The sequence below is a fragment of the Triturus cristatus genome, chromosome 1_1 (genome assembly GCF_964204655.1).
Source record: "Triturus cristatus chromosome 1_1, aTriCri1.1, whole genome shotgun sequence".
NCBI lineage: Eukaryota > Metazoa > Chordata > Amphibia > Caudata > Salamandridae > Triturus > Triturus cristatus.
Window position 1 is genome coordinate 375,052,482 of NC_140579.1, and position 20,928 is coordinate 375,073,409.

The 20,928-nt window shown below is 45.7% G+C and overlaps 1 protein-coding gene across 2 annotated transcripts in view; it reads left to right on the top strand.

Annotated features, from left to right (window-relative positions):
- LOC146870236 (keratin, type I cytoskeletal 12-like) overlaps positions 1-20,427 on the top strand; it is a 40,647-nt gene extending 20,220 nt beyond the window's left edge. Inside the window, exons 8-9 of one of the 2 annotated variants that reach the window (XR_014970062.1) lie at positions 7,616-7,833; positions 7,945-7,970. Coding sequence is in view for 1 of the 2 variants with exons in the window: in XM_085631222.1 (XP_085487348.1) it covers positions 20,188-20,291 (104 nt within the window). In the remaining variant the exon portion in view is untranslated. Of the gene's footprint in view, positions 1-7,615; positions 7,834-7,944; positions 7,971-20,187 lie in introns of those variants that run through there. The other variant, XM_085631222.1, reaches the window with a different exon arrangement.
- Positions 20,428-20,928: the final 501 nt, after the last annotated feature.

Here is a 20,928-nt window from a genome sequence, read left to right on the forward strand (position 1 = left end):
TCAGCCAACCTTGGCGCCTAAGAACCGCAGCCCCAGCCAACTGGCGAAAGTTAGTATTCGCAATATCCAGTGCGCAGTCGATAGTCTCTGAGGCTGCACGCTCACCCTCCAACAAAATCTTTCGAGCATCTTGCCTGCTATCCTCTGGGATGAGGTCGATAAAGCTTGCCATTTCTGACCACATCTGGCGGTCATAACGCCCTATTATCGCTAGGGAGTTGGCTGCCCTGATGGAAGCAGCTGCCATAGTTGAATTTTTTTTCCCAATTAGATCCAATCGGCGTCCTTCTCTATCCGGTGGTGTAGTAACCGGTGCTGCCGGATTCTTAGACTTTTGTTGGGCTGCCTGAGATATAACCGAGTCTGGACGCGGTTGGCCAATGAGACAAGAGGGACTGTCGTCTGGAGCACGGTATTTTTTGTCAATCCGTGGAAGCACCGCTGGTACTGATGCCGGGTTTTTCATGATTTTAACCCCTTCTTTCCAAATATAGTCAATGATAGGGATAGCTCTCGTAACCTTTCTTGACTCTTCTTTAAAGTCATGCAGAAAGCAGTCAGACTGCTCAATGGTGACCGGCAAGTTGAACCTGGTCGCAGCTCTCTGCATAAGGTTATGGAACCCCCCTATATCTTCTGGAGGCGAATCAGATGGTAGAGGGGTAGGTGGCGAAGGCATAGGGACTATATATGAATCCCAAGGGTCTGCTGGGTCTGGCAGCTCGCCCTCTTCGTATTCCTCCTCCGAGGTTGTATCTTGATGCGGGTCCTGTGGAGGATCAGGCAGTGGAGGCATTGGGGCTGGACCCTCAGGCAGAGGCAATGGGTCCGGCTGCGGCGCAGTCTGTGGAACCTGTGGAACGTTTGGCTGCGGTGGAAAACGCTGCTTATAATCTGCAAGCATGGCTTGTAGGTCTTGTATTAAAGTAGGAGGCAGATGTGACATCTCGTTCCTACGAGGTTGTGTGTAGCAGGGTCTATGATGCGGAACGACTATGTCTTCCTGATAGTAATGCCCTTGATAATTGTCATCTTCCCCATCATCATCGTCCTCCTGACATTTCATGTGCAGTTCCGAAGGATGGCGAGCAATCCCAAAGGGCCCTTCGTCCTCGACGTCCACATAATCATCATCGTCACACTGCACATAAGTTTCCAGGAGATGCGAGGGAGTAAGCGGTGAAATGTCCTGCCTTTGAAAAGACTTTAGTTGAAAAGTCCTGGTGGAAACTGGAGTAGAGGTCATCGTCGACGAGATCGTCATCGACGGGGCTGTGATAGACTGGATCGTCGACGGGATCGTCGACGGGATCGTAGACAGTGCCATCGTCGTCGACGGAGCTGTCGTCGACGGGCTCAACGTCGACGGAGCCGTCGTCGACGGACTCGACGTCGACGGGATCTTCGTCGACGGGCTCGACGTCGACGAGCTCTTCGTCGACGGGATCTTCGGATTCCGCCATTGAAAAGCCTGTCGACGTCGAGCTCGTCGACGAAGAGTTCATCGACGAGCTCGACGTCGACAGGCTTTTCAATGGCGGAATCGTCGACGGCGGTACAGCTGACTTCGTCGACGAGGACTTCGTCGACGACACCTCGACGGCGGGCTTCTTTGTGAGGATAGTAATCTTCGTAGACATAATAGGAGAGGTAAGTGCCGTCGTCGTGAAGGTTTGTGTAAATCAAGAAGCAGACGAGGTGACAGAAACTGAAGATTGAGAGTAAGCCAAAGATTTTGAAAGGCTTTTACTCACAGTTTGTGTGGTAGTCTTGACTGTAGAATCCTGAGGAGAGAGCGCATCAGAAGTAGAATGATGCGATTTCTGACGCTTCTTCCCTTCGCTGGAAGAGCTGTCCTGCGATCTAGCTCTCTTGCTAGAAGTAGAGGCTTTGTCATCCTCCTCAGCCGAAGAGGATTTAAGCCACAAAAGCACTCTCGCCTCCCTATCCCTGAGAGTTTTTGTAGGGAAGGTGCGGCAAATCTTGCAATCTTTTGCCTCATGTTTAGGGTAGAGGCAGTAGATGCAGTCTACATGTTGATCATCAACATGGACTCTCTTCTTGGTGCAGGTCCTGCAGGACTTAAACAAAGCCTTCTTGTCTGACATGCTGAAGCAAGTTGAAAGAAAACTGAGAGGCACTAAGGGAGACTCCCTTCCACACGACGTGCGGTGAAAATCTGAGGAGAACTGGCTCTGCTGAGAGGGTTCTAGAAGGGTGCTGGTGTCTGATTGGTTGTTACCAACTTCTTGGTTCTTTTGGCATAATGAGGTAGATAGGCTGCTAAGATACAGGCTTTTGGCCTTTTCTTTGGGCCTACTACTACTACTAGCATTTTGGCACTACTTTTTTATTTACCGGGGACTCCCGCCTCGGCGACGGGGAATGATTCAGGCATGTGAATCTATGAAAGATACCCCAATACTGGATAAATGAGAAGCTTGGAGTTGCTCGGTCTTGATGTCCCTCAAGTGACCGGGGCTGAATGTCCATCAGGCAGCCCTACCTGATGTGAACATTAATAGGCCCGGGTGAACTTTCCGTTATGCTGGCATAATCTTGCGCTATTCCAAGAACTTTTCATTTCACTTGTTACGCAAAATCCCCGAAATGAGGCCATTACACCATGTGACACAGATCAGCATGGGAGCACATAAACAACACAAATCACCAGAACGTGATCGACTATTGTTCATGGCACTTGTGATTTTTTCCCTGTTTTTAGGTCTCGCCTTGCTATCGCATAAGCGATCGCAAAGCAAGACTATAGTAAGGGGCATTTAAAAGTGCTCCGAAAAGCGGATTGCATGGCGAGCACGCGCACAATCACGCGCATCGTGCCGCCATGCAATCCGTTTGGCATCGCACTTCAAAGGGTCCGCTCCCCCGCCTGGAATACGCTCCCCTGCCCCCGCCAAGTGCGCGCGCCACGCTCCGCCGGGCTTGTCTTGTTTTCTTTTCACTCCAGTCCATGCAGTAGACTACAGACTTCGGCCTTAAATACTCCACTTATAAAATTAAACCCTTCTGTTTGCAGAAGTTGCTTAATTGTTGATGAACTAATGCTGAATGGGCTCGGTGCCTCTTGTGGGCTCCTGGAAGAGCCTCAACCCTCTGCTCCTAATTCACTCGTCTTTTATTTGTCTTAAGCTTTCGATGAGGACTGGAGACATCCTGCCTGCCCAGCGCTCCCTTCTGACTCGACACCACAAACGGTCCTTTGTCTCCAGTTAAAGAGTTGATCTCGCATTGCTGTCGTCCCAGGCTTTCTTTAATCCGTTACATTATTTTGAACCCTTCTTCTTCCGTTGAGTGCTTGCTACACTCCTTTACTTCCTCTCTTTTAAAGAATGTTTTCCGAGCCCATTTCTGAGCATCCCTTGTGGCAAGACTACTGCAGTCCCTTCAATCTCATATTGCCTCCTCCAGGGTGGATGCTGTCTTCCCATCTCCACCCAGGATTTATATTCTATTATTTCTATTCTTTTACTTCTGGATTTATATTCTTTACATGCACTCATTCCTAAGCCTTACCTACAGCAACATTTGAGCTTGGAGTATTTTACTCAGATTTTTTTTATAGCTGTGCATTAATGCAGGTTCAAAGGCTTTAAAAATGCCTAATGTTGAACACTGCCCATGCTTAAAACTAATTCAAACATGTACAGTATTACGCATCATGCACTTTAAATCTGTTTAGCAGTGTTAATAACGATTTTAAACTAGAACTGTATACTGGTGTACATACTTAAAATTGTAAGGAACGGTATAGTTACATAAATGACAGGCAAGTGAATTAAACCAATGCCCATTTGAATGTGTAAACAGTCCCACACTCCAATAATCTAGTAGGCTAGTTATTTAGTGTTTGTAGAGTGTCTGGCGTGGCATTGCACCGTTGGGTGTATGCAATTTTCATAACTTTCAATTTGTTTCAGCGAAAAACATATATATTTTTTTAATCTGCAATGTATACAACAGATAATGTATTTTTTGACAAATTCATGTTCATGCAGAAAATACTGCAGCCACACAACTGTGTCTTTTCTTATAGCCTGTGGTGTACCGTCTCACGCCTTTTCTTGCTGTTGTCCATAGAATTTTTGCTTTCATCCCGTACTTTCAACAGTATTTCCTTGTGCGCAGTCCGTTATATCTTTGCATCCATTAGTTTGACTCTTAGTTACTAGTGCCCAGCCACTCTTCTCGCTTTAAGCCACTGCTCCCCATTTTCACTCTCTCAGGAGGCATCCACTTTAAATTATGCAGCGCCTCGATGCCAGATATACATGCATCGACGGGACTCTACATTGGTTAAAAGATCGATCCCTCTGCTCACCCTTTGTCCTTTGTTAGTGGTGACTCTATTCCTCAGCACCCCTTTGCGGCCTGGCACCAAACGGGTTCTGTGTATGATAAACTATTTACGTTACTATGTTTTTACGTCGAGCCTGGGCAGCACTTGCGCTGCTCTGCGGGGCATGCTGTATTGGAGTAGGGACTTGAAGCCCCGCCCACTCTCCACCCATATTTGTCATTGGCTTGTGTCATTATCCTTTGTAAATTCTGGCTTCTGATTAGTTAATAGGATTGTTAGTCCCTCCTTAGTACCGCCTTGTTTTCCTTTGTAGCATCCCATGAGGATGAACCTTTATCTTCAGTTGTTACGCGGTACGTCTTATTTTGTCTGTAAGCACTATTTTCTTTAATGAGTTTCTCCGACTGCAGGCACTACATGCTCTCCTGCAACATTCAGTGCGCCATGCGCGCTTTCACGGGGCATTTTTACAAAAAAATCATTTGTTTGTCAACTTGACAAACAAATGCTTTTGTTGGTAAAAGCGCCCATACCGCCCTTTCACTTTAATATTGGCCGCGGACCTTTCCTTAGACACAGCTCGTCTGAAGAAATGGGTGTGGCCTCTATTAACGTGAAAGCGCAGCATGGTGCGCGTGTAAACAACAAGCAATCAATGGCAAGAACCTCCTGCTGCTCAAACACTTTACACATTGACTATAAGTTAGGCCTGACTGCTTTTGAGCCACACTACCAGAGGGTTAAGCACAGGTTCATTTTGGTGACTTTTGTTGTTCACCCTGGCCAGAATTGTGGTTGTTGCCTGAGTGGGACATTCACCCCTCTCAACTAACAAACTGATTTCTTAGAGTTACAAAACATCACTCTTCAAACATGTGACATTTGGGCTGTAGTATATTTTTCAGACTAAACTTCTCTCCTTAGTTATAAACTAACGAAAGAAGAGGTAAGTTGCGCAGAGCTGTCGCTGACCAAAACAAGCAACAGTTTTAGGCACAGGCAAATTGCACAGTTTTCAAGTCCTGCACCTTCTAAGCCCTTGTATTAAAGTGACAGCTCTCTCTCTTTCTCACCTGTCTCTTTTTCTACTTCATATTCTCTTTCTTCTCTGACTGTCTCCCTCTACTTATCCTTGGTTCTACCTGGACTTAACCGTTTATCTGTCTGTTTCTCTTCCGACTCCCATAAGACTTATTCTTTACCTCGCCTCCTTCTGTCTACTCTGCCTCTTTTTCTACATCTCCACCTCTTCCTAGTATCACTTTTCTCTGCTTCAACTCTGCCCATACCATATGTGTCTCTATTTCATCAATCACTAAATACACAACCGTTTTCTCGCCCTCATTTCTCTATCTGCCTCTCTCTCTCATACTACTTCCATGTCACCTTCATCACACTATACTTCTATTTTTCTGACTCACCTCTCCTTCTATCCCATTCCTTCCTCTGTATTTCACCTCACTGTCTCTCTTTCCCTTTCTCTCTACCTACCTCTCCATTTCCATGTAACAACTCGCTCTTTTGCTACCTAAGCTCTAGCTCACCTGTGTGTACCTCACCTATCGCTCTCAAATATACCTCTCTCTGTCCCACCTTTCAACCTCTCACAATCTCACCTTTGTTTACCAACCTGTGCCTACCTCTGTACCTCTAGCTCTCTAACCGCTCTCTACCTCAACGCTCTCTATGCCTCACCCCTCTTTCTGCAGCTGTCTGCTCTGTTTCAATCTCACCCCTGTCTCTTCTCCTCCACCTACCTCACCTCTCTCAAGCTCATATCTCTCTTACCCTCACCTATCTATGTATTTTTTCCAATCTACTGCTCTCTGCCTTTCTCTCACCGCTTTCCCTAACTCAACACTCTTTTCATCACACATCTCTATGTTGTTTCGCCATGTAACTCTCATCTTTCTAATCCTCATCTTTCCCTCACCTCTCAGGATATCTCACATTTCATTCACTACCTTATCTCTGCTCTTTTTCTAGCTCTGTTCCCTATAAGTCACCACTCTAACTACCATGCTCCTCGTTGAATGCCTTTACCTTCTCTCCCTTGCGATGTTTCTCTGTACCTTTTCTGTTTCAACTCATCCTCTTTACCTCGCTTTCTTTTATCTACTCAATTTATCCATCTCTGTACCTCAAAACATTTGCTAAGCCTCATACCATCTCTATACCTCACCGCTGTTTCTCTGCGTCACCTTCGTCTCTCTACTTCACCTTTTACCTATAGCACTGCTGTTTTTGCCCATCGTCCCTCCATCCACCTTTCTCTCTGACTCACTAATCTCTTTAACTGACCTCTTTTTACATCTCCCTTCTTTCCGCCCCTCTTACTACCCTATGACTCTCTCTTTACCGCACATCTCTATTCTTACCTGACTACCTAACCTCTCGAATATCTCTATCTACCTCACATCTCTTTCTACCTTCCCTCTCTCTCTACCTCATCTCTCTGTGAACTCCACCCTTGAACATTGTGGTAAACGTCCTTATCCCCATATCTAGATGAAAACCGTATTATCTCTCTGCCTCTTTCTCTCTCTCTATCCTCCCCTTCCTTGCTCCACCTCTTTGTATCTTTCATGCGGACTAGCTCACCTTTGTCTCTTTACCATACATCTCACCCTACTTCACCAGCTGGCCTGCCTTATCTTTATCTTTACCACCCTTCTCTCTCTACTTCACCTTTCTTGCTATGCTATTCTCATTACCTCTTTGAACTTCTTCTGTCTCCTGCACCTTCATTTCTCAATGTGTCATTTACATATAGTTCGGGTACGTTTATTCTGGCAGCCATATTTGTTTAGCACAATATTCAAAACCTGATATTCATGCACTATACGAAAGTTATATCCCTTCTCTCTCTACTCATTCTACGGTACTCCACTGCCTCCCCATCCTCCGTTATCCCCTTCATTTCTACACTCTCCTTCTATGCTCATTTATTTCGCCTTCTCTCAACTTCATTACTTTCTCTATCAGTTTTACCACCCAATTTCTCCACTTCCTTTAGCCTCCCTCTCTATTCTTTCCTCTCTCCCTCAATCAACTCCCACTCTCAGTTCTTCCTCTCTCTACTTTCACTTTTCTCCTTCATCTCCCTATTTCATTTTCTTATTTTTCTTCCTTTTCTCCAAACAATGAGAACATGTGAAAACAGATAGACGGAAATGTTTACACCATAGCCAAAGCAAGTGCTAATAAGTGCACTGTCCAGTGTTCCTGTACGTACAACCTTCCTTATGCTTTGTCACAATGTTTCAAAGCCCCCTCCCTTGTCTTGCTCTCTGGCAGAAAAATTCCCTAGAAAGCAACTTAGCAGAAACAGAAGGAAACTACTGCGCCCAGCTTGCACAACTTCAAGTCAAAATCAGCACAGTGGAGGAGCAGCTCGCAGATATCAGGGGCGATATGGAGCACCAGATGGCAGAGTATGAGGAACTCTTGGACATCAAGACCAGGTTGGAGACGGAGATCGAAACCTACCGGCGCCTGCTGGAGGGCGAGGACAGGTATGAATACGTCAGAGCCAGGATCATTCCCACTTTGCAGCTTCTAAGTACTTGGAAATTGACCCAGTAGAATACACTCAGTCATGTGTGTCTCTTTTTGTTTGCTTTCAGTGGTCACAGCTCTCAGCCAAGAAAAGGTGAGTGCCTCTCTTTTGTCTTTGCTTCATGTCCATGCCTTCACAATGGCCTGTTTCTTGTTTCATAAAAACACTTGTTTTAGCACTAGAGTGCTACAAACCACCAAAGGCTCCTAGGAAGCAAACAGCTGCCCCATCAATGCATCACATCTCCTCTACTTCTATCAACACACTTTCACTCACACACCCACCTCCTCTGTCACAGGCTTATTCATACTGTCTTCAGGGACACACCATTAATGTTGATGGAGGGGGAGCCGAGAGGATGTGATAAGAGCTGCTGGCGGGGGTGAAGAAAACAAGTTACTTACCTGTAACTACAGTTATCCAGTATTGGTATCTTTCATAGATTCACATGCCTGAATCATTCCCCGTCGCCGAGGCGGGAGTCCCCGGTAAATAAAAAAGTAGTGCCAAAATGCTAGTAGTAGTAGTAGGCCCAAAGAAAAGGCCAAAAGCCTGTATCTTAGCAGCCTATCTACCTCATTATGCCAAAAGAACCAAGAATTTGGTAACAACCAATCAGACACCAGCACCCTTCTAGAACCCTCTCAGCAGAGCCAGTTCTCCTCAGAATTTCGTAGCACAAGTGGGAAGTGAACGTACCAAATTATATAGAACTGACTCTACGGGGAGGAGGGTGGGTGCATGTGAATCTATGAAAGATACCAATACTGGATAACTGTAGTTACAGGTAAGTAACTTGTTTTCTTATCCAGTATTGGGGTATCTTTCATAGATTCACATGCCTGAATCAGAATAGCGAGCAGTATACCAAGTATACAGTCGTTTGCGGATGGCGGGAGACTAGTACTGATACTCCCTAATTGCATCCACAGCTTTTTAACAAGAGGTATAAGAAAAAATCTTAAAATTCGAAATATGCAATCTATAAAGAGAAAAGCATGTAAACATGAAAGCAAATCATCATTGTAACACATTGCATTGTTATACTAAAGATATCAACATCTTACATATTAAAATATGAAAAAAGGGTACCTGAAGGTATCTCAAAGAAACATATGTCGTAGTACAGCTTGCCCAACTGCTGCATCATCACGATGCGTAGATTGGAGGCAGTAATGTCTGGTAAAAGTGTGGACATTTTTCCATGTCGCAGCACGGCAGATATTTTCTAGAGTCACACCAGCAAACAATGCTGTAGACGCTGCTACTGTCCTCGTGGAATGGGCCTTGGGTTTCCTCAACAAAGGCCTGTGAGCCTTGTCATGGCAGAAAAGTATTGTAGATGCTATCCATCTGGCAATGGTGGATTTTGTAACCGCCTTTCCCAGAGTAGTTTGGCCATAAGCCACAAATAATTGATCTGACTTTCTAAGGTTCTTTGTTTTCAGAAGATAGAATTTAAGACATCTCTTGATATCGAGAGAATGTAAGGCTCGTTCCACTGGGGTGGATGGATTAGGAAAGAAAGTTTTTAACGTCACTGGTTCATTAAGATGAAACTGTGAAGGCACCTTAGGGATAAACGTTGGATTAGTTCGGAGGTGCACGTAGTCTTGAGTGAAGTGTAGAAAAGGTTCCTTTACAGTAAACGCCTGAATTTCACTCACTCTTCGAGCTTATGTTAAAGCCAGAAGTAAAGCAACCTTCCAGGTAAGGAATTTTAGGTCAGCCTTGTGGATGGGCTCGAATGGATGCTTCATTAATTGCATTAAGACTGTGTTGAGTTCCCATTCCGGTGGCGGAAGTCTGACCGGAGGAAACACTCGGAATAGTCCTTTCATAAACTGTTTAATTAAAGAGGATGAACAAAGAGAAGGGCCATGAGCACCCCTTCTGAATCTGGAAAGTGCAGCTAAGTGGACCTTGACTGAAGGGAAAGAAAGTCCAGATCTTGCCAGGTGTAACAAGTAAGGAAGGATCTTTTCTGCAGGATCGTCCACCGGGTGCACCTGGTTTGCTTCACACCAGCAGCAAAACCGTTTCCATTTTAGACGGTAAGTTTTTATCGTGCTCTGAGCTCGTGATTTTGTTAATATATCCCTACAGTCTTGAGGGATATCCAGGTCCTTAAACTCTAAGAAGTCAGGAGCCATGCGTGTAAATGTAGGGACTGAGGGTCCGGGTGGAGAACCTGACCTCTGTTCCTTGACAGCATTGTGGGCGTCGGGCGAAGACGGATCGGCTGGTCCTGTGATAGCAATAGGAGCTCCTGAAACCAGTATTGGCGTGGCCATCTGGGTGCAATCAAGATGAGACGACAGCCCTCCAACTTCATCTTGCGTATGACCCTCGGTATCAGGGGTATCGGGGGAAAAGCGTAAGCACAAGTCCCTGACCATCGCATGGACAGGGCATTCCCCCTTCAGCCCTGTTGATGGTATCTGCTGGCATAGAAGCGGCATTTCTTGTTCTCCTTCGAGGCGAACAAATCCAGCGGTGGTGTTCCCCAAGCTCTGAATATTCTGAGCACCTGAGCTTGCTCTAGCTCCCATTCGTGGCAATCTGATTGGGATCTGCTGAGCGTGTCCGCTAATGTATTGCAGAGACCTCTGACATGTTCTGCTCTGAGGGTTATGTTGTGGAGTGTGACCCATTCCCACAACCCCTGAGCTTCCGTGGACAAAGTTGCTGATCTTGTTCCTCCTTGTTTGTTCACGTAGAACATGCTGGTGGTATTGTCGGTTCGAATCAGAACCGAAGAACCTGCAATCCTTGGAAGGAAAGCTTGCAGAGACAGGAAAATTGCTCGCAATTCCAGACTGTTGATGTGTTTGTTTTTGTACTCTGGGGACCACTTCCCCTGTATCTGTAAATCTTGGAGATGACCTCCCCATCCTTCCATGGAAGCATCGGTAGTGAGGACAAAGTCTGGAATCTTCTGAATGAAAGTAAGCCCTTCTGATAAGTTGGGAATATGGGACCACCAACGTAGAGCGATCTTCATGCCTGAAGTGACTCTGATGATGTCGTCGAAGGAGCCCATCACCTGCTGCCACTGAAGGTGTAACTCCTCCTGCAAGGGTCGCATGCGGAGCCGCGCCAGAGGAACGAGGTGTATTGCAGAGGAGCACATCCCTAGGAGCGACGCGAACATCCGGACAGAAACTGACTTTCTTTTGGAAATTCGGATTGCTAAGTTTTGAAGACGAACCTGCCGTTCGTGAGACAAGAATGCCTTGCAGCGGGCGGTATCTAACATCGCGCCCAGAAAAGGAAGGATCTGCCTTGGTTGTAATTGAGATTTGCTCCTGTTGATCGTAAGCCCCAGAGACTGGAACAGACGAAGAGATGTTGTCACGGCAGTCTTGACTGATCTTTCCGAAGGACCCTTTATTAACCAGTCGTCTAAATTCGGAAAGACTTGGATTCCTTGGGAGCGCAACACTGCTGCCACTGGAGCTAGGCACTTCGTAAAGATCCTTGGGGCAGATTTTAACCCAAACGGGAGCACCTTGAACTGGTAATGGGCGCCAGCCACTGTGAAGCGAAGATACTTGCGATGCTTCGGATGTATTGGGATGTGAAAGTAAGCGTCTTCCATATCTAAGGAAGCTAGAAAATCTCCCTCGTTGAGGCAACCTAGAATTTCCGCCAGTGTGACCATGCGAAATCCCTGCTTCTTGAGGAATCTGTTCAGATTGCGAAGGTCTAAGATTGGGCGCCAATCCCCTGATTTCTTCTTGATGAGAAAAAAGCGGGAATAGAAACCTGTCCCCTTTTGAAGCGCAGGAACCTTCTCGATTGCGTTCTTGAGGAGCATCGTTAAAGCTTCTTTGAATAGTAAGTGAAGACGAGGGGGAGGGGGTCCCTTGGGTGGTTTGTTGGGTGGTTTGGTGACAAACTCTAAGGTATGACCGTTGTGAACCAGGTCCAGAACCCACTGGTCTGACGTAATGTCTTGCCACTTGGTCGCAAAAGTTGAAATTTTCGCACCCACAGGGAGGGGAAAAGGAGTGGAAGGGGCCCTGCAGAAATCATTGCTTCCGTGAGGTGTCTCTTCCCTGATTCTGCGATCTTTTTCGTCCGCCTTGACGAGAGAAACCAGATGTATTGGTCTGTCTGTAGGAAGACTGATATGATTGCCGATACTGAGGCTGGTACCTATTTTGTTGGGTATGATAACTTCCTCTGGAAGAAAATCCACGGCCCCTTGCTCCTCTGAAGGTACCTCTTTTGTATTGCAAGGAGCCCAACGATCTTGCAGTATCAGTATCCGTTTTAATTGCTTGGAGTGCGTCATCTATGTGTTTTCCAAACAATGATTCGCCATCATAGGCCATGTCCAATATTTTTGTCTGGATTTCTGGCCTGAACGTGGTAGCTTTCAGCCAACCTTGGCGCCTAAGAACCGCAGCCCCAGCCAACTGGCGAAAGTTAGTATTCGCAATATCCAGTGCGCAGTCGATAGTCTCTGAGGCTGCACGCTCACCCTCCAACAAAATCTTTCGAGCATCTTGCCTGCTATCCTCTGGGATGAGGTCGATAAAGCTTGCCATTTCTGACCACATCTGGCGGTCATAACGCCCTATTATCGCTAGGGAGTTGGCTGCCCTGATGGAAGCAGCTGCCATAGTTGAAATTTTTTTCCCAATTAGATCCAATCGGCGTCCTTCTCTATCCGGTGGTGTAGTAACCGGTGCTGCCGGATTCTTAGACTTTTGTTGGGCTGCCTGAGATATAACCGAGTCTGGACGCGGTTGGCCAATGAGACAAGAGGGACTGTCGTCTGGAGCACGGTATTTTTTGTCAATCCGTGGAAGCACCGCTGGTACTGATGCCGGGTTTTTCATGATTTTAACCCCTTCTTTCCAAATATAGTCAATGATAGGGATAGCTCTCGTAACCTTTCTTGACTCTTCTTTAAAGTCATGCAGAAAGCAGTCAGACTGCTCAATGGTGACCGGCAAGTTGAACCTGGTCGCAGCTCTCTGCATAAGGTTATGGAACCCCCCTATATCTTCTGGAGGCGAATCAGATGGTAGAGGGGTAGGTGGCGAAGGCATAGGGACTATATATGAATCCCAAGGGTCTGCTGGGTCTGGCAGCTCGCCCTCTTCGTATTCCTCCTCCGAGGTTGTATCTTGATGCGGGTCCTGTGGAGGATCAGGCAGTGGAGGCATTGGGGCTGGACCCTCAGGCAGAGGCAATGGGTCCGGCTGCGGCGCAGTCTGTGGAACCTGTGGAACGTTTGGCTGCGGTGGAAAACGCTGCTTATAATCTGCAAGCATGGCTTGTAGGTCTTGTATTAAAGTAGGAGGCAGATGTGACATCTCGTTCCTACGAGGTTGTGTGTAGCAGGGTCTATGATGCGGAACGACTATGTCTTCCTGATAGTAATGCCCTTGATAATTGTCATCTTCCCCATCATCATCGTCCTCCTGACATTTCATGTGCAGTTCCGAAGGATGGCGAGCAATCCCAAAGGGCCCTTCGTCCTCGACGTCCACATAATCATCATCGTCACACTGCACATAAGTTTCCAGGAGATGCGAGGGAGTAAGCGGTGAAATGTCCTGCCTTTGAAAAGACTTTAGTTGAAAAGTCCTGGTGGAAACTGGAGTAGAGGTCATCGTCGACGAGATCGTCATCGACGGGGCTGTGATAGACTGGATCGTCGACGGGATCGTCGACGGGATCGTAGACAGTGCCATCGTCGTCGACGGAGCTGTCGTCGACGGGCTCAACGTCGACGGAGCCGTCGTCGACGGACTCGACGTCGACGGGATCTTCGTCGACGGGCTCGACGTCGACGAGCTCTTCGTCGACGGGATCTTCGGATTCCGCCATTGAAAAGCCTGTCGACGTCGAGCTCGTCGACGAAGAGTTCATCGACGAGCTCGACGTCGACAGGCTTTTCAATGGCGGAATCGTCGACGGCGGTACAGCTGACTTCGTCGACGAGGACTTCGTCGACGACACCTCGACGGCGGGCTTCTTTGTGAGGATAGTAATCTTCGTAGACATAATAGGAGAGGTAAGTGCCGTCGTCGTGAAGGTTTGTGTAAATCAAGAAGCAGACGAGGTGACAGAAACTGAAGATTGAGAGTAAGCCAAAGATTTTGAAAGGCTTTTACTCACAGTTTGTGTGGTAGTCTTGACTGTAGAATCCTGAGGAGAGAGCGCATCAGAAGTAGAATGATGCGATTTCTGACGCTTCTTCCCTTCGCTGGAAGAGCTGTCCTGCGATCTAGCTCTCTTGCTAGAAGTAGAGGCTTTGTCATCCTCCTCAGCCGAAGAGGATTTAAGCCACAAAAGCACTCTCGCCTCCCTATCCCTGAGAGTTTTTGTAGGGAAGGTGCGGCAAATCTTGCAATCTTTTGCCTCATGTTTAGGGTAGAGGCAGTAGATGCAGTCTACATGTTGATCATCAACATGGACTCTCTTCTTGGTGCAGGTCCTGCAGGACTTAAACAAAGCCTTCTTGTCTGACATGCTGAAGCAAGTTGAAAGAAAACTGAGAGGCACTAAGGGAGACTCCCTTCCACACGACGTGCGGTGAAAATCTGAGGAGAACTGGCTCTGCTGAGAGGGTTCTAGAAGGGTGCTGGTGTCTGATTGGTTGTTACCAACTTCTTGGTTCTTTTGGCATAATGAGGTAGATAGGCTGCTAAGATACAGGCTTTTGGCCTTTTCTTTGGGCCTACTACTACTACTAGCATTTTGGCACTACTTTTTTATTTACCGGGGACTCCCGCCTCGGCGACGGGGAATGATTCAGGCATGTGAATCTATGAAAGATACCCCAATACTGGATAAATGAGAAGCTTGGAGTTGCTCGGTCTTGATGTCCCTCAAGTGACCGGGGCTGAATGTCCATCAGGCAGCCCTACCTGATGTGAACATTAATAGGCCCGGGTGAACTTTCCGTTATGCTGGCATAATCTTGCGCTATTCCAAGAACTTTTCATTTCACTTGTTACGCAAAATCCCCGAAATGAGGCCATTACACCATGTGACACAGATCAGCATGGGAGCACATAAACAACACAAATCACCAGAACGTGATCGACTATTGTTCATGGCACTTGTGATTTTTTCCCTGTTTTTAGGTCTCGCCTTGCTATCGCATAAGCGATCGCAAAGCAAGACTATAGTAAGGGGCATTTAAAAGTGCTCCGAAAAGCGGATTGCATGGCGAGCACGCGCACAATCACGCGCATCGTGCCGCCATGCAATCCGTTTGGCATCGCACTTCAAAGGGTCCGCTCCCCCGCCTGGAATACGCTCCCCTGCCCCCGCCAAGTGCGCGCGCCACGCTCCGCCGGGCTTGTCTTGTTTTCTTTTCACTCCAGTCCATGCAGTAGACTACAGACTTCGGCCTTAAATACTCCACTTATAAAATTAAACCCTTCTGTTTGCAGAAGTTGCTTAATTGTTGATGAACTAATGCTGAATGGGCTCGGTGCCTCTTGTGGGCTCCTGGAAGAGCCTCAACCCTCTGCTCCTAATTCACTCGTCTTTTATTTGTCTTAAGCTTTCGATGAGGACTGGAGACATCCTGCCTGCCCAGCGCTCCCTTCTGACTCGACACCACAAACGGTCCTTTGTCTCCAGTTAAAGAGTTGATCTCGCATTGCTGTCGTCCCAGGCTTTCTTTAATCCGTTACATTATTTTGAACCCTTCTTCTTCCGTTGAGTGCTTGCTACACTCCTTTACTTCCTCTCTTTTAAAGAATGTTTTCCGAGCCCATTTCTGAGCATCCCTTGTGGCAAGACTACTGCAGTCCCTTCAATCTCATATTGCCTCCTCCAGGGTGGATGCTGTCTTCCCATCTCCACCCAGGATTTATATTCTATTATTTCTATTCTTTTACTTCAGGATTTATATTCTTTACATGCACTCATTCCTAAGCCTTACCTACAGCAACATTTGAGCTTGGAGTATTTTACTCAGATTTTTTTTATAGCTGTGCATTAATGCAGGTTCAAAGGCTTTAAAAATGCCTAATGTTGAACACTGCCCATGCTTAAAACTAATTCAAACATGTACAGTATTACGCATCATGCACTTTAAATCTGTTTAGCAGTGTTAATAACGATTTTAAACTAGAACTGTATACTGGTGTACATACTTAAAATTGTAAGGAACGGTATAGTTACATAAATGACAGGCAAGTGAATTAAACCAATGCCCATTTGAATGTGTAAACAGTCCCACACTCCAATAATCTAGTAGGCTAGTTATTTAGTGTTTGTAGAGTGTCTGGCGTGGCATTGCACCGTTGGGTGTATGCAATTTTCATAACTTTCAATTTGTTTCAGCGAAAAACATATATATTTTTTTAATCTGCAATGTATACAACAGATAATGTATTTTTTGACAAATTCATGTTCATGCAGAAAATACTGCAGCCACACAACTGTGTCTTTTCTTATAGCCTGTGGTGTACCGTCTCACGCCTTTTCTTGCTGTTGTCCATAGAATTTTTGCTTTCATCCCGTACTTTCAACAGTATTTCCTTGTGCGCAGTCCGTTATATCTTTGCATCCATTAGTTTGACTCTTAGTTACTAGTGCCCAGCCACTCTTCTCGCTTTAAGCCACTGCTCCCCATTTTCACTCTCTCAGGAGGCATCCACTTTAAATTATGCAGCGCCTCGATGCCAGATATACATGCATCGACGGGACTCTACATTGGTTAAAAGATCGATCCCTCTGCTCACCCTTTGTCCTTTGTTAGTGGTGACTCTATTCCTCAGCACCCCTTTGCGGCCTGGCACCAAACGGGTTCTGTGTATGATAAACTATTTACGTTACTATGTTTTTACGTCGAGCCTGGGCAGCACTTGCGCTGCTCTGCGGGGCATGCTGTATTGGAGTAGGGACTTGAAGCCCCGCCCACTCTCCACCCATATTTGTCATTGGCTTGTGTCATTATCCTTTGTAAATTCTGGCTTCTGATTAGTTAATAGGATTGTTAGTCCCTCCTTAGTACCGCCTTGTTTTCCTTTGTAGCATCCCATGAGGATGAACCTTTATCTTCAGTTGTTACGCGGTACGTCTTATTTTGTCTGTAAGCACTATTTTCTTTAATGAGTTTCTCCGACTGCAGGCACTACATGCTCTCCTGCAACATTCAGTGCGCCATGCGCGCTTTCACGGGGCATTTTTACAAAAAAATCATTTGTTTGTCAACTTGACAAACAAATGCTTTTGTTGGTAAAAGCGCCCATACCGCCCTTTCACTTTAATATTGGCCGCGGACCTTTCCTTAGACACAGCTCGTCTGAAGAAATGGGTGTGGCCTCTATTAACGTGAAAGCACAGCATGGAGCGCATGTAAGCAACAAGCATTGCAATGCAATAGGACCTTTCTTTAGATACGGCTCGTCTATTGAAAGGGTGTGGCCTCTATTAACGTGAAAGCGCAGCATGGTGCGCGTGTAAACAACAAGCATTTGCAATGCAATAGGTCTCGCATTTTAGAAACTTTGACCTATTTCTATTGTAAATGACAATGCCTTTTTATTATTGCAGGTTTTTTAAACACATAGTTAAAAGGCATTGTCAGTTACAATGCCAATAGCTCAAAATCTCGCAATTGCGAGACCTATTGCATTGCAAATGCTTGTTTAGCGTAGTGTGTGTCCAAAAGGGCACAAAGATGCACTTCACAGACAATGAAAGTGCTGAATGCTGCTTTTGGATTTCACCTAGTTTCTCGTACATTTTTGTGGAACTTTGCATAACTTCATAAAAGGAAACAACACACATTTTGCACATCCCAAAACATTATCTTTTTTTAGGTGCCCATGAAGGACCAGCATTGCTTTACTATTGGAACCGGCGGGAGAAGCTATAATATAGAAAGATGCCTGATAAACGGGGAGATAGGACCACATTTTACTGAATTTAGTAAAGAAACTTAACGTCTGCAGAGACACCTCCCTGAACAAGAACATCCCCCTCCTCAAGGCAGCCCAGTCCATCAGAAGATGGCGAGGGTAAATGAATGGTTATCCCACCCATGCCTTCTGGCTATCCGGGAGTGTGAGCAACATTGGAAGCTGGCCTCACACTTCCCAACTACCACTATTGCACAGATCTGAGCCCCTCCTCAGCTCTTCTGCTAACTCCGCCATCCCAATACAAGCCTTGCTGAACTTCAGCTCCGTGCTGAACTGCCAACCCTCCACTGGCGAATTTGACCAGTGCCTGGGCTTTATTTTGGACAAGACTATGAACCTGCAAACACACTTCAACTCACATGCAGCAAGAGTACAGCTTTTCCCAGGCTCCTTCAAAACATGAAACCCTTCTGTGCTATTGATGCTGGTCTATGTAACATCTCATCTTGGAAATCCCAAACATCTCAGCGTGGTGTTACATGCAGGGAGTGGACTGGCTACAGGCACATTAAGATTTGCTCATGTCTCTCTAAACCTGATCACTCTTACTTGAAATTCAAGACTGTCTAACAGGGATCTCTCTGCCTACAATGTATCTTGTTTTTCTTCATAAATTAATTCATTAACTTCCATCTTCCAAATGTGTGCAGTGAAACACACACAATGGTCCGAAGCTCTAGTCCCAAAGGATCTGAGGCCCTAGGAGTCCCTCACTCTCTCACGCATTTACCATACAATAAGGTGCCGCCCCCTCCAGCACACACTCATTCAGTTTTACCATGGAGAGTTTCTTAATCATAGGATGGATGTGGAGCTGACCATCACAAATAAAAACTACCTATGAATCCTGAAAGAAAGCCAGTGGACACTGGAGAGGGCCTGATGGTCAGGGTACACGATGGTCGTCTCAGCCTAGGCATATTTGTCAGAGATGTTAGGATGGCCACATGACAAAAAATTCCAATAACAGAATGTTTGCATAGAGGACACATGCATTCCCATTAAAATCTTCACGAGTGTCTACAAATATTACCATAATATTCACATAAATGTGCATGCCCCATATCGATCCGAATGCACATGCTCCAACTATAATGTTGTCTGATGCATGTGCACCAGTTAGAATCTTCACATTGAGTCCATTCCCAGGTGTATTCTCATGGGGCACGTGCACCAACATTCACATGTTCACCTGCGCCAATATCAGCATATTGACATGAAAGATTGGCAATAAAAATAAAATGATCCCAGGTGGCACCTGCACCAGCTGGCTCGCACCCTAAACGGATCTTCACATGATACACATACTAAAAGATGTCATTGTCACGATACACATATGCACACACATAGAATGATCTCAAGGGCCATGTAATCCAATGAGAATTTGCTCATAAGGCATATGCACCAGTTAACACCATCAGGAAAATATACCAATTATAATGTTCACTTGAAGCACTGTATTAGAAAACTCTTATGCACCAGGTTAGCATGCTTGCATTGAGAGTATGCTCTGTTATTAGCACGTTCAAGTGAACGGCTGAAAGAAATGAGAACATTTCCACGTAGCCCAGGTACTGCACAAATTGATCACATGAGGCGATGCCCCAACTAGGATACTCCAATGGGACACGTGCAAAAGTAGATGCGTCATGTGACCATATGCACCATATAGAATGTGCTAATAAAGCACATGCCTTAATGTTAAAAAAAGTCTACCGAGGGACATTCACCAATTTTAACATCTTGACATGACATACACCAATAACAGTATTTTCAAATAAAGGGCTATCAAAATAATAATATTTCCATGTGGTACAAGAACCAACAAGAGCATCCCACACTTACAAATAGAATATTTACATGAGACATCAGCACCCACTGGGATAGCCCTGGGAAGTCCATGCATCCAAAGGGATCTCAACAGGAGGCACATCATGTCTCCATGATTATCGGGCATAAACGTTAAAATATTCACAGGGAACAAGTGCCCTGGACACAAAGCCTACTTGAGGAGAATGTAGGATTGCTTTGCCCAGTTTAATTTGGAGCACTTCCTGGTTTCAAATGAAATGCTTCTCTGGCCGATTCAGAAGCCTACTTACCTACTATGTTCAATGAACAGTAACGGCACTCCCCACCCCTCAGCGCTTTGAGTCCCTCACGGTTAAGTAGAGCGCTTTACAAATGAAATGATTGAATGTAACCAATCTACTTTCAATGTCGATACACAAATAAATGGATATGTGAGGGCAAAATGGCAATGCTGATTCATGGTTGGATGCCGAATTCCACTCTCCATTTCACATGCTCATGGCCCTCTTTGCTTCCTTCTCATCATTTGTTCTTCAGAGGCATCTTTCCTGCGTTCCATATTTCACCTCCATGTTTCTTCTTCGTTTTAGCCCCAGACAGCGTTAGAAGCCGCGTTGTAAAGACCATCATCCAGAACGTGGTTGACGGCAAAGTGGTTTCGCAGGAGGAGAAACAAAGTGAGCAGAAACTGTAGCCAGCATCTGAGCCTCTACCTATGAAATGCTGCTCTACAAGGAATCCTTCAACAAGATGCACAACCCCGGAGGAGGGACACCTTCTCTTTTCATAATCCAACCCCGCATGATCACAATCCTGCTTTAAAATTGCCATTTTCAACTCTGCAAAAATGACCAAAGAATGTTCTGGATTCTTTATTGCACTGATGGACACTTCACCAGCACGTCGCGTATCCAAGTAAACCAGACGATACACATGATGAACAAGAAGATACCTTAGATCTCTATTACGTACTATTGAGCAGCGGAAGGTTGTTCGGATGAAGAATAAGCGAATCACCTGTTACCAACATCTAATAACTTGCGCCAATTGAGAGCATCATAAATGTCCTCCTATTTGTAGTAGATTCACGGCTGGGAAGTGGGGCTAATCACTGTAATAAGGTTCTTTTTGGGGGGTTTCATCTCTGTCTTGAACAGAAAATGTAAACCTCTACTTTTGTGAAATTAGTATTCAATAAACCTTCTTTCTGAATTCAATCAATGGTTTGATGTTCTGGTAGCAAAGAGTTTGAAAACATTTCTCTAACTATGCTGTTTCTTCTTTCATCTAATTATCTGGCGTCACACTGGTCTTAGTAGTAGAGGTTTGTT